The following is a 13548-nucleotide window of genomic DNA, read 5'->3' as shown; positions in this document are numbered from 1 at the left end:
GCCTGTATCAGGCGCACCTTAGTCTCCAGAGAGACACTGTTGCTCTTGAGTACTTTAGAGAGGTCCCTAACAGCAAACTTTCCCATCACAATATGTTTTTTGATTTCCTGACTGCTAGTGCCAAGAGTGTTGACCGTAGAGCCGAGCAAACTGAAGCTGTGAACAATCTCAATCTCTTCGCCACTAAACCATGTAGTTAGTAAAAAATACATTTAATCAGAGCTCCAGAAGAGTAGAGAGGGCTTGAAGAGGAATAATATATAAAGGGATAATAATGGAAAGATTTCTAGAGCATATCCTTCCCCTTAACCTTGTAAGAGAGAACGGAGAGTAGGACAGATGAAAAGATTTATCTACATTCATGTAATATTAATCAGCAGGAACAGAATTTGAGCTCTGTTCTTCTAATCCAAGTTGAGGCCCTCTTTAATACTTCAGAAACAGAACACAACATAATCCAAAGAAGGGAGGACTAACTTTGCTGAGAAATTAGCCCCAAAAGGAAAATCCTTAATCAATTCTCTTTACAAGTACGTGAAGACCTTTCCCACATACCTGTAATTTCTTGTGAAAATAACATTGTATTCCCTCACTCAGTCACTGTCTTCAAGTTGGTTCCCTTGATGTGGTTTCTGAGGCTTTAAATTGCAATTGGAGGAGACTGCCTATCTTTCTCTCAGAGCTGCAGGTGATTTTAAACTGCCAGATACTAGCAGCTTTTAAGTTAGCAGTGCAACTTGATACAGAGCTTCCCAGCACTTGATTGTTGCTATGTACCTCAGAGTCGGAACTGACTCTTAGCTGACCCTTCAGTGGTTTCAGAGGCAGTGAGCTGTATGGGAGGTGACTGCATGCATTTTTCTCCTGTGGTGCAGCTAATGAATTTGAATCATGCATCTTTGCACTGGTAGTGCAAACCCTTACCGCTAAGCCATCAGAGCTCAGTACTGGAGGAAAGAAAGTTTTGTAGGAAGAGATAGGAAAGTTCTAGCTTGTGCATTAAGCTGTGAGTTACATCAAATGAAATCAAGCCAATCTGAGGGCAAGAGACTAAGTTGACTCATACAGTTCATGGCCTCAGCCAGATTCAGAATAGGAAAGGACACAACAGTCCATTCTATAGCATCCAACTTCTGGGAGAGCAGGGTATGAGTGTCCTCCTAACACCCCAAATCCATCTCATTGCCATTGAGTTGGACTGACTCATAGGTGGAGGGTGTATGTCACACAGCAGGAGACTGCCCATCTTTCTCCCTCAGAGCCGCTGGTAGATTTGAACCACCAGAGAGGTGCCATCTTTGGATTAGCAGCACAGTTCCCTAAGTTCTGTGAGTAGGTGTCAGTTTACATAGCTAATCACACTGTCAGAAGATGATTGTTGACAGTAGAAAATATAAACAGCATAAAAAAAAGATAACTTAGTGTGAGGAGGAAGTAGTATGTGAGTTTGGCCTTAAAACTCCACTTGAGATGAATCCAAACACACATGAAGGAAAAGATGAGGTGAAAGGCCGGCTTAGCTGTGGAAGAAGGCCAGGAGTTGAGACTGGTGAGAAAGGCTGATGCCAGGCCTGGAAGGGTTTGCCTGGCAATCTATGAAGCATCTTTGAGAGGTCATGCTATCTCTTATTGTGACCCAGTCGGCTTCCTCTGTATCTGGAAGCCTTTCCAGGGGCCTCCCAACCCTCAAACTCTTGGCAGTGGCATTCTTTTGTAATGAGCTGCCGGTGCCAGGCAAATCTATGGCTTCATGTCTCAGCCTCTTTGGAACCTGCACACTAACTTGCTCAAAAGCTCTGCTAGGGGACATAGAACAAAGGACCCATCGTTCCTCCAACAAACACAGGTGCCAGGAAGGCTGACCCTTTAAAGCTAGACCAGATGTCATAGACCAGACCGCTGTACCACAAACACAAGACATTTTTTCCTTCTACTCACAATTTAGAGTCCAGCTTCAGGAGGAAACCCAACCGGTCATACTCTGAAAAAGAAAAGAAAAGCAGAGAATGTCACTGACAGCCAGACACCACTGAGTCTTGCAGGCTGCACTACCCAGACCCAGGCTGTGGAGGGAGCTAGCCTTTGGAAGAGAACATAACTCTACCACTTTAAACACCAAGTGGAAGCTACAAGCCACAATAAAATTTAAGTCATGAAGCATTTAACACCTACTATGTGAAAGACCAGGTTCAACATCAGGGATTTCTTCGGACCTTCCACACCAGCCAGTCCTCGGCTGGAAAAGAATTCATAAATGGGGCACTTGAAAACAAATCTTAGCAAAAACACAAAACACTGGACCCCTGGTAAAGTAAGAGGATCAGGCCAGGTTAGAGATGGAGTGAAGATGGGCAGCCAAAAAAGTCTCAAATGCATCAACAATTCTCTTCTTGAAAATCACAAAGAACTGACAAAGTTGATAACAGAAAGGAAAGAAATGTAAAAGGAAAAAAATTAGAGCAAACTGGCATAATTTTCATAGTATATGATAAATTACTAATATTTTAATTGTTTTTTTTTATATCCTCTCCCATTCTCAAGATTTTCAAAAGATAGAACCTGGGGGTCAAGGAGAAGCAAGCATAGAAAAAATAATAAAATGCTGCTAGAGTGAGGAGAATACCAAAAATGGATGTCCTCAGTTCCTGTGTGTTTGCTGGAAGAGGATTACAGATCTGTCCCCAAGATTTCTCACTAAGCCTAGGAGCAAGCTGATTTCATAGTTCACAGTGTCCCTAACATAAACCAGGAGAATCACAAGCATTTCTTGTACTACAACTGAAGGGAAACTGCATCTGTGACTTCAAAAATACTTACCTAAAGAAAATTATAGAAACTTTCATAGGATTGTTTCTTTTAGCTTTGTTCTATACTGCAGGTGTGTGTGTGTGTGTGTGTGTGTGTGTGTGTGTCTCAAAGAGATAGAGAGAGACAGAGACACACACAGAGAAGGTTGCAGGTGTCAAAACAAGGTAGTCTATGACCGCAGTTCTCAACTGGTCTGTCTTAATCTGAGGATAAAACCAAATAATGAGACCAGAAAACTGTGGGAAAAGGCCAGGCAGCAAAGCTTTCAAGGAACTCAGTCTTTAATGAGCGGCTAAGAAAGGGAAGTTAAACATGCTGACAAATGCCTCCAGGAGTCACGCTTCAAGACCAATTAAGACTAGACTCCAGCATTTCACAATTAGCAGAGCTGCAGTGAAAGCCTCCATTCTTTGCTAAAGTTAAAACCAAGCCCTATCGACTAGGGCACGTGGCTCCACAGAAGGCTTGCCTCCCTCACCCCTGGAATATTGAAAGCTTTTCCTTAGATAATTCCAATTTTGTTTTAGCTCAGACAAGTGAGTGAGAGACTTTCCTTAATATATCAAGAACTTATAATAAAGATCAATATGAACAGCCAAAAAAAAAGAGGCTTAAAAAATTAGTATACAGGATAAGTTTGAAGGGAGCTCTGGTGGCCTAGTGGGAAGAAGCTGCACTGCAATCCCAGAGGTACTAGGTTCGAATCCACTAGATGCTGGAGAAGGAGGGTCAATCTCCTCCTGTACCAGTCAGATCCAATTAGATGGTACACACACAAAAAAAAATTAGTATACAATTTACAAAAAGAGATCATTTCAAAGCTTAACATTCTTTCAACAAGCTTTTCAACCTACCTCTCCACAAAAAAAGAAAACCTCATCAACTTGAAAATCTGTCTTGGAGAAGTGCAACCAGGGTACTCCTTGAAGCAAGGATGGTGAAACTGCCTCATATACTTTGGACATGCTGTCCTTGGAAAAAGACATCATGCTGGTAAAGGCAGAGGGTGAGCAAAAGAGAAGACTTAACTTGATGGATTGACACAGTGACTGAAATAATTGGCTTGTGCACAGTGGAGATTGGGAGGATGCTGCAGGATAGGGGACGGTTCAGATCTGTAGTTTTTGAGGTCTCTAAGAGACGCAGTCCACTCAACAGCACCTAATGACAGCAACAGCTTGCTTAATGACTGCCACTTCCCCCCAGGCAGGGTGCTCTGGTGGCAGGGAGTTAGGCTGCTAACCCAAAGGTGGTACTTCTCTGGCAATTCAAATCCACCAGCGTCTCCATAAGAGAAAGATGGGCAATCTCCTCCTGGGTGATTACAGCCTCCCAGAAACTGGCTGGCCGCCAGCTGTCAGTTCTGATTCAAGAGTAATGAGGTTTTTCTTCTCCCCCTACAGGTGGTCATAGCTTTGGGGCAACTATCCAGCCACTGACCCTCAGACCTGAGGCTCCCTTGGAAAGACTATGAATATTTACCCTTTTGGTTGACCATTTCAGAGAGGAAGGAGAAAGCTTCCCTCCTTGTTGCAAACTTGTATGTCCTGGGCCAAGCAAGAATACAATATGAATGAAGGAAGTGGGTGAACAGAACCACAGACCAATTATTTTATTGTGGTTTGGAGGAAAGTACACACAGCAAATTTGTTTTCCATTCAACAATTTATATATACATATTGCTTCAGAACATTAGTTGCAATTCCCTTAATGCAACAGCATTTTCCCCACTTCCTCTCTGGGTTCTTTGTTTCCTTCTGCTCATCATTTTGCCCTTCCTGCCTCCTGAGCTTTGTTACCAGGAAAATACTGTCCTTTTGGTCTTGTATGGTTATTACCGTAAGGAGCACATTTCTAATTTTTGTTACTGTTCACTTTATAGGCGTAATTTTTGTTTGGCTGCAAGGTGATCCATAGGGATGGGTTCAATTCCAGGTCTGCACAGTGTCTAAGTCTTGATCTGATCTGTAAACCGCACACCAATTATTTGAGTTGCCTTTAAAACAAAATTATGCTGAAGTGTCTTCTCTTTGTTTCTCTTTCTGCAATCGACCACATTTCTGTAGAGGACGCTCTGCTGGCCTATTTTGTACAGATTACTGCTAATCCATAGGGAGTGTCTCTGGTGGTTTCAATTCACCAGTGGCTCTGCCCGAAAACGATGGACAATCTCCTCTCCTGAGATGTACAGCCTTGAAAATCCAAAGGGTCAGCAATCAGTTGGTTTCCACTCCATGGCAATGTTGGGGTCTTTATGTTGTTTTCTTTTGTTCACAGATACAAGTACCAGAAATGTTTCACTTTCTTGTTTGCTATCAGGAAAAGTAATTGTAGAATAATGAATGACAGCTGACACTTGGCTTCAAGTGCCACAGAGACATCTGGAGTCTGTGCACCCTGTCTAACAGGGCAGCCTCTCTCGGCTCCAGCTAATGATGCCAGTTAGCACACTGCTGGCCCAGCTTTGCCAGAACATCTGAGTTTTCTCAGGCCAGAGGTCTGGATTTCTCAATGTGTAAACGCTGGCAATGGATTTGAGAAAAATTTAAACCCCATGTGGTTAAACCAAAAGGTGTCTATGGCATTATTCAGTCAGAGGGCTAGTTGTTTGCAAACTCTATCCCAGATAAGACCTCAGAATGGTTGAGACCTTTTTCTTTTTTGACTACAGAGAAGATGTTCAATAAATTATCACCGAAAATCTTTGGCCATAAGGATCAGAAATTCAAATCAAATTAGTGTAGCAGGATGGCAAAAAAAAATGTTTCCGCTAAACCTCTAAGGTAATAAATTTCAGATACCAAAGTAAGGAACTAAACTGGGTTGAAAGGGAGCTCTGATGGCCTACTGGCAAGAAGCTGCGCTGCAATCCTGAAGGAGTGCACAGTTCAAATCCACCTGATGCTCCTCTGGAGAAGGAGGGGCAACCTCCTCCTGTGCCAGTTGGACCCGACTTGACAGCACACAAGAAAAAAAATAAAATAAACTGAGATGAAAATTTGCAATAGAAATATCACTACATAAATCTTAAGGCCCTCCCATTTGGCAAACATAAATTGTTTGTTAAAATTAAGGGAGCAAGGATTTGCAGAATTTCTTTGGAGAGCTGTGTTATAAAGCCCACTTCCTCAAGGTGGCAGAACGGGTAGTGTCAGAACGAAACACTGCTTCATCCTGCATTTAAACTTGTTTTTATATAACCTTTAAATATAGAAAATAAATGGACTGACTGTGTCCAATTTCTGTCTGACAAGTCTAAAGGACAAAAGAAGGCTGGCTCGAAGAGAATGCTGCGTTGGTTCCACTGCCTTGCACTCCAAATGTGCTGTAAAAAAAGAATGCATGAGCGAATCTGTGTGGGGCTGTGTTAGGTTCTTAGCAGGCAGAGAGGAGCAGGAGTAGATATCCAGATTTCTAGGAGCTCTCAGAAAAGAGTCTGCATGGCAAGATCCAGATAAACACATTACTTGCATTGTTGCCGTAATGTATCATCAAGTCAGAATTGCCCTATAGCTGATCCTCCAAAGTGTTTTCAGAGGCATTAAATTGCACAAGAGGAAACTGCCTATCTTTCTTCTATGAGGCAGCAGGTGGATTTGAACCACATACCTTCGCATCAGCAATGAATTCCTTACCCCTAAGATACTAGGGCTCCCTTGTTGTTGTTAAGTGCCGTCGAGTCGTTTGCGACTCATAGCAACCCTATGTAAAACTGCCCTAAACCCTGCTCTATCCTGTGCCAATCTCATTGCCTCTGACACACCCATCCCGATTACCCCAGTCACTGAATTAATCCACCTCATAAAGGATCTTCCCCTCCTATGCTGTCCCTCCACCCTACCCTGTCTCTCCTTACAGCATGAAAGTATGTCAGACGAAGCACCAGAATCCTTGCCTCCAAGGAGTAGCCTAGTTTAACCCTCTCCAGGATGAATCTGTTTTCTTGGCAGTCCATGGAACATTCAGTACTCTTCTCCACCATCACAGTTCAAAGGCGTCAATTCTCCTTCTATCCTCCCTAATCATTGTCCAACTCTCTGATGCATAACAAGTGATTGCAAAGACCATGGACTGTATCAGGTACACCTTGGTCTCCAGAGAGACACTGTTGCTCTTGAGTACTTTAGAGAGGTCCCTAACAGCAGACTTTCCCATCGCAATACGTTTTTTGATTTCCTGACTGCTGGTGCCAAGAGTGTTGACTGTGGAGCTGAGCAAACTGAAGCTGTAAACAATCTCAATCTCTTCGCCATCCATCCTGATGCTACCAATTGGTCCCGTGGTGAGAATCTTTGCCTTCTTGACATTGAGCCTCAGTCCATACTGAAGGCTGCAGTCCTTGACCCTTTGCAGCAAGTGCATGAGGTCCTCCTAAGTTTCAGTAAGCAGGGTTGTGTCATCTGCATAATGCAAATTATTAATAGATCTTCCACCAATCCTGACACCACACTTCTCCTCATTGAGCCCAGCCTCTTGGATAATCTGCTCTGCATTTAGGTTGAAAAGGTATGGAGATAGGACACATCCCTGGCATACACCCTTCCCAATTTTGAACCATTCAATGTTACCCTGCTCTGTTCTGACAACTGCCTGTTGGTCCAAGTATAGGTTTCGCATTAGCATGATTAAATGTTCTGGGATTCCCATTCTTCTCAGAGTCAGCCACAGTTTGTTATGATCCACGCAGTCAAATGCCTTTGCATAATCAATGAAACACAGATAGACATTCTTCTGGTATTTCCTGCTTTCAGCTAAGATCCATCTAACATCAGTTACAATATCCCTAGTACCACGACCCCTTCTAAACCCAGCGTGGACTTCTGGCACTTCTCTGCTGATGTGCTGTTCCAGTCTTTTTCGGATAATCTTCAGTAGAATTTTGCTTGCATGTGAAATCAATGACATTGTTCTGTAGTTTTCATACTCAGTTGGGTCACCTTTCTTTGGAATGGGAACAAATATAGATCTCTTCCAGTCAGTTGGCCAAGTGGTTGTTCTCCAGATTTCTTGGCACAACTTGGTGAGCACATCCAGGGGAGCATCTGTTAGCTGAAATATGTCAACTGGTATACCATCTAGGGTACTACAAATAAGAGATTCCTAATAGTGAAAGAGACATTAAAAAATGCACAAAAGCATCCCACAACGCTAAACACTTGCCAGGTTCACAGAATGCAAACATCATCTTATATCTTCTTTGCCACATTCTCTCTCTCCTTTCCCTCACTTGTGAGATTAGAAACAATAGCAAGTTAGGGTAGGACGTGAATGGGCAAGGCAGAAGCAGGGCTCATTCTGTTCTCCTGGCAGTCACCCTCCAGGATGAAGCCCTGACCACAAGAAGGAGCCAGGGAAGAACACTGCGGCTCTGAATGAAGTGAGAACTATGATTATTACAATAGGGCTAGACATTTCCATTTCTGGTTGGTGACTCATTCAAGGGACTTTTGATACTGCAGAGATATATGAAAAATCACTGCCCTTTCCTCACTAAAAATGCTTTAATGAGACAGTGAAAGTACAACAAAATAAAGGACAGATGTCTGTGACTATCCTGCAATGTTCAACACACTGATGCACTAACTCAGGCAACTGGGTCAGTCTGTGGTTCACATAACTAAATTTTGGGAATTCCAGAGTGCAAAAGACTTCTGAGACAACAGGAAGCAAGACTGCAAGCAAATCTTTCTATGAACGTTGCTTTTTTGACTAGCTTTCTTCAGGTGTTTGAAAACCAGCTCGCTATCAGTTTGCAGGCACACATCATCTTCCTTCAAATTTGCCACTGAAGAGGACAGAGACTGAGTCTCTCTGCTCCCAATCACAAAATTTTTGGAGAAGGACTAGGATTGACCTTGCTGCTCAGTCCTATTCTACACACAGACATCAGTGAGAGGGGTTATAAAATGATGATGAGTTTCATGTAAACCATATGATTAGGAAAGGGCATTACCAGGAGAAAAACTTCTAACAAATGCAGGTTTCATGGGTACAGTAAAAATAGTCCTTGTTGTTGTTGTTATTTGCCATCAAGTTGCCTGCGACTCATAGCGACCCTGTGTACAACAGCCCTAAACCTTGCTCTATTCTATGCCAATCTTGTCTCTAATGCACCCATCCCCATTACCCTAGAAAACTTAAGTTTGCTAAAATTTAGAGTAGGTGTCACTCACTTTCCACTGCCATTCAGTCAGTTCCAGCTCAGAGATCTTCCATCCAATTTCTGCAGCTGTAAGTCATCTTAAGTGGACAGCCTCCAAAGCTAGCAGCCTGGTAGCTTGCTGAAAATCTTCAGTTCACTGGCTTTGCTTTTCTAAATACAGTCTAGAATACCTTTGTTTTGTTCTAACAGCTACCATCTTGATCTATGTTCAGATTCTACATGAGCATAGTTAAGTGTTCTGGAATTCCTATTATTCCAATGTTATTCATAATTTGTTATAATCACCCTAGTCAAATGCACTTGCAAAAGCAATAAAACACAGGTAAATACCTTTCTCATATTTTCTGCTTTCAGGCAAGATTCATCTGACATCAAACATTGACATCTTTTGTTCCATAACTTCTTTGTGATCTAGCTTGAGTTTCTGGTAATTCCCTGCTGATATACTGCTACAACCATTTTTAAGTGATCTTCAGCAAAATTTTACTTGGATGTGTGATTTTTAATAACATTGCTCAATAATACCTGCATTCTGTTGGATCACTTTTCTTTGGAATGTACACAAAAATGGGCATCTTCCAGTTGTTTGACCAGGTAGCTGTCTTCCAAATTTCTTGGCCCAGTTGAGCGAGCACTTCCAGTATTGCATCCATTTGTTCAAACATTTCAACTGGTATTCCATCAATTCCTGGAGACTTCTCCTTCTCTAAGGCCTTTAGTGCTGTTTTTCTTTCTTCTGTAATATTTGTTCTTGATCATATGCTATCTCTTAAAGCATTGCACCTTGACCATTCTTTTTGAGATAGTAATTATGTGTTCTTTTCCATCTTCTTTTGCAATTTCCCATGTCATTCAGTATTTTACCAACAGATTCCTTCAATAATGAAATTCAAGGCCAAAGCTTGTTTCCCCCATCCAACCCTCCTATTTGTTTCAGCTTGATAAATGCTGAGTGTGTTCCTCTCTTATTTGGTTTCCTAATTCTGGGTTTTTGAACAAATTACATTTTATCTTCTCTAGCTGCTCTTTGAAATTTTCTGTTCAGCATTTACTTTTTGTTTTGTTTTCTCCCTACAATTATATGGTTTATTAGGGAAGTAAAAAATTACCATCCAGGTTGAAACAGTCAAGATATAATATTCAGGCAGGATAGATTGTTAAGCAAGTTTTACAGGCCATCTGACTTTCAGCTTCATAGCCCATGTTATAAACCTCTTTGTTGTTGTTGTCACTGAATTGGAACATACCCACAGCTGACTCTCTGGGGGGTTTTCAGAGGCTGTTAATCACACCGGAGGAGACTGCTCATCCTTATCCCGCAGAGTAGCTGGTGGGCTCAAATCGCATGCCTTTGGGATTTCAACGCAGCTTCTTGCCACTAGGTCACTAAAGCTCTTTGAGTCATACAATTACAACTTCCCTTCATAGCGCAACAGTGAACCAGGGCAAAGGCTCTTAGTTCAAGTTGTGGGGGGCAGCAGTTCCGGTGCAGTCATTTTATGTTGGTCTCTGGATCTGCCACCTGTTAGTCTGATCTAGGTATCTGTCTAGCACAGGAATCCCTGGTCCAAATAAATATACTGCACTCTCTACCACTTCTTTCTTGATGTAGCATGATTTCTCATTAATATTTACTTTTGTTCCTCTATGTTCAAGAGCAAATAAATCTCAACTCTCTTCTGACATCGATTTTGGTTTTTTGAATGACCTTTTGTTTTCTTCATGTATGATGTTCTTCCCTATCTCTTTTGGTCTTTAGTCACTAGCCTTTAGTGTTCAACAGATAAAAAAAATTAAATAAAAAAAAACTCTATTCTTGAAATGATCTCTAAAATGATATGGACTCTTTGGCTCTCATGGATATGTTTAATTTTCTTCAACTTCCGCTTGGACATGCATGTGAGCATGATGGTCTGCAGTCATCCCCTGGCCGCCTTCTCCATTATTTCTTTTCACAGTTGTAGTCCATTTACTAATCCATGAATAGTGATTATTTATGTTGCTGAAAAAAGATGATTTGCAATGAAGACACTGTTGATTTCACAAATTCTTACCATGTGATCGCCTGTCCTGTTCTTACAACCAAGCTCATATTTTTCATTTATAAATGTCTTTTTTTTCAACTTTCACATTCCAATAACTAGTAATTATTAATGCACTTTGATTGCAAGATCGATCAATTTCATACTGCAGAAGTTGGTAAATAAATATTTTCCTCTTTGTCAATAGTGGTTGGTGTAAAAATATGAATTACAGTTACATTTACAGTCTTTCTCATAAGCACATGGATATTATCTCATTATTGTGTTGATAAAGTGTTTAGGATAGGTCTTTTTTGTTGTTGTTAAGAAAAAATCTGTTAAAGGTTTTAAAGAACTTTGAAGACTTACTCTTAAGTGCTTTCAAAAGCTTTAAAAAATCTATTTTGGGAGAAAAATGCAACAATGAATGAATGGAAATCCAAAATCTCTGCAAATGTTCATTAAAATTAACAAAATAAAATTTTTAAAAAATCTGTTTTACCTTGGTACATAGGTTGGTTTGCCTCCTTGGTGTCCATAGGACTCCGCTGCAGTACTCAAGACCACTGTGGGGACACAGACACCCACACCGATGCCTGCAGACCTCCACCTTGGAAGTTTAAACTGCTCTAAAGGCAATGGCAAAACATAAGGTCCCAGGAATCAGTGGAATACCAACTGATATTTATTTCTCTCTCCCTTTCTTTCCTTCCTTCCTCTCTCTCTTTCTTGCTTTCTTTTTCCCTCTCTTCCTTTCTTTCTTTCTCTTTCAAAATTAATTTTAATGAATGTTTACAGAGACTTAGGGTTTCCAGTCACTCACTGTTGCATTCTTCTCCCTGTCCACCGCCTCCCCCCAATTCACTTATCTCTTTGAAAAGCAAAAGAAAAACTCTTTCATTGTTATACAATCCCTCCCTGCAAGTCCACTGCATTGTGCAGTATTCATTCCGGACTCCTGTCATGACAATAATACCTAATCATATATCCCTTTTAAACAGTTCTCTCCCTCATATGTTGCAATGCAATATACATCATTCCTCCCCTTCTTCTCTGTCTTCCCATCAGTCCTGTTTTACAATAGTGGCCCTACACAATATTTATCCTTTTGTGACTGAGATATTTCACTCAGCATAATGTCCTCTAGGGTCATCCACTTAGCATAGTATTTTATGAGTTCCTTGTTTTTCAGTGCTGCATAGTATTCCATTGTGTGAATATACCACAGCTTCTCTATCCATTCATTGGTTGATGGACACTTGGGTTGTTTCCAGCTCTTTGCTATTGGGAACAAAGCTACAATAAACATGGATATGCATATATCTGCTTGGGTGGCGGTTATGGTTTCTTTAGGATAAATTCTCAGAAGTGGCTCAAATGGTATTGTATTTCTATTTCCAACCTTTTGAGAAAGCACCATACGGCCTTCAAAAGTGGTTGCACCATTTTACACTGCCATCAACAGTGAATAAGGGTTCCAGTTTCTCCACAACCTCGCCAGCATTTGTTGTTTGCTGTTCTGTTAAATTTTGCTATTCTTACTAGGGTGAGATGATATCTCATAGTTGTTTTGATCCAACTGATATTTCTTAACTAACAGATGCAGCCCTGGATGTGCTCAATAGTTTATGGCAGAAAATTTAGAGGACAACTACCTTACCAACTAACTGGCGAAGATCCCTATCTGTCCCCATCCCCAAGAGAGGTGATCCAAAAGGATATGGAAATTATCACACAATATCATTCATAGCTTATGCAAGCAAAATATTGTTGAAGATCATTAAAAATACAGCTAGAACAGTACAGTGACGGGGAACTACCGGAAGTTGAAGCTGGTAACAGAAGAGGCCATGGCACCAAGAATATCACTGGGGATGCCAGATGGATACTACTTGAAAACACAATATCAGAAGAATGTCTATTTGTGTTTTATTGACTACATAAAGGCATTTGTCTATGTGGATCATAACAAATTATGACCAACACTGAGGAGAACGGGAATTGCAGAACACTTAACTGTGTTCATACTGAATCTATACCTAGACCAAGAAGCTGCTGTCCAAACTAAGCAAGAGAACACTGAGCAGTTCAAAATCAGGAAAGGTGTGTGTCAGGGTTGTAGCCTTTCCCTATACTTTTTCAATCTGTATGCTGAGCAACCCATTCGAGAAGCTGGATTCTATGAAGAAGAATGGGGCATCAGGTTCGGAGTAAGATTCATCAACAACTTGCATTATGTAGATGATATAACTTTGCTTTCTAAGAGTGAAGAGGATATGAAATGTTTAGTTAGAAGATGAAGGTCGGCCAGAGACGGAGTTCCGCTGCCAGAGACGGAGTTCCACCACCAGAGATGGAGTTCCACTGCCAGACGGGCCGGGAAGAGACTCAGGAAGAGCAATAGTCAGCCATCCACCGCGGAACCCCAGAGGAACGAAGACTACCCACCACTGTGCGACCCCCCTGCAGCCCGCACCTGTGTGACCCCCGACCAGCAGCGCCCAAGCCCCGCCCCCACCTCTTGGTGGTAGTGTCCAAGGCCTGCGCTCCTTACCC

General features: G+C 41.6%; 1 protein-coding gene across 2 annotated transcripts in view; it reads right to left on the bottom strand.

Annotated features, from left to right (window-relative positions):
* The window catches only part of ST3GAL3 (ST3 beta-galactoside alpha-2,3-sialyltransferase 3), a 370474-nt gene that overhangs the window by 196740 nt on the left and 160186 nt on the right, over positions 1 to 13548 (bottom strand). For both annotated transcript variants that reach the window (XM_006886554.1, XM_006886555.1), the window contains one exon: positions 1939 to 1981. In XM_006886554.1, coding sequence (XP_006886616.1) covers positions 1939 to 1981 — 43 coding nt within the window. The remainder of the gene's footprint in view (positions 1 to 1938; positions 1982 to 13548) is intronic.

This window comes from Elephantulus edwardii, unplaced genomic scaffold, assembly GCF_000299155.1.
Source record: "Elephantulus edwardii isolate Elephantulus edwardi_28Jun2011 unplaced genomic scaffold, EleEdw1.0 scaffold00049, whole genome shotgun sequence".
NCBI classification, from domain to species: Eukaryota; Metazoa; Chordata; class Mammalia; order Macroscelidea; family Macroscelididae; genus Elephantulus; species Elephantulus edwardii.
Note: the sequence above shows the minus strand (reverse complement) of the source record. Positions and strands in the feature narration are given on the sequence as shown.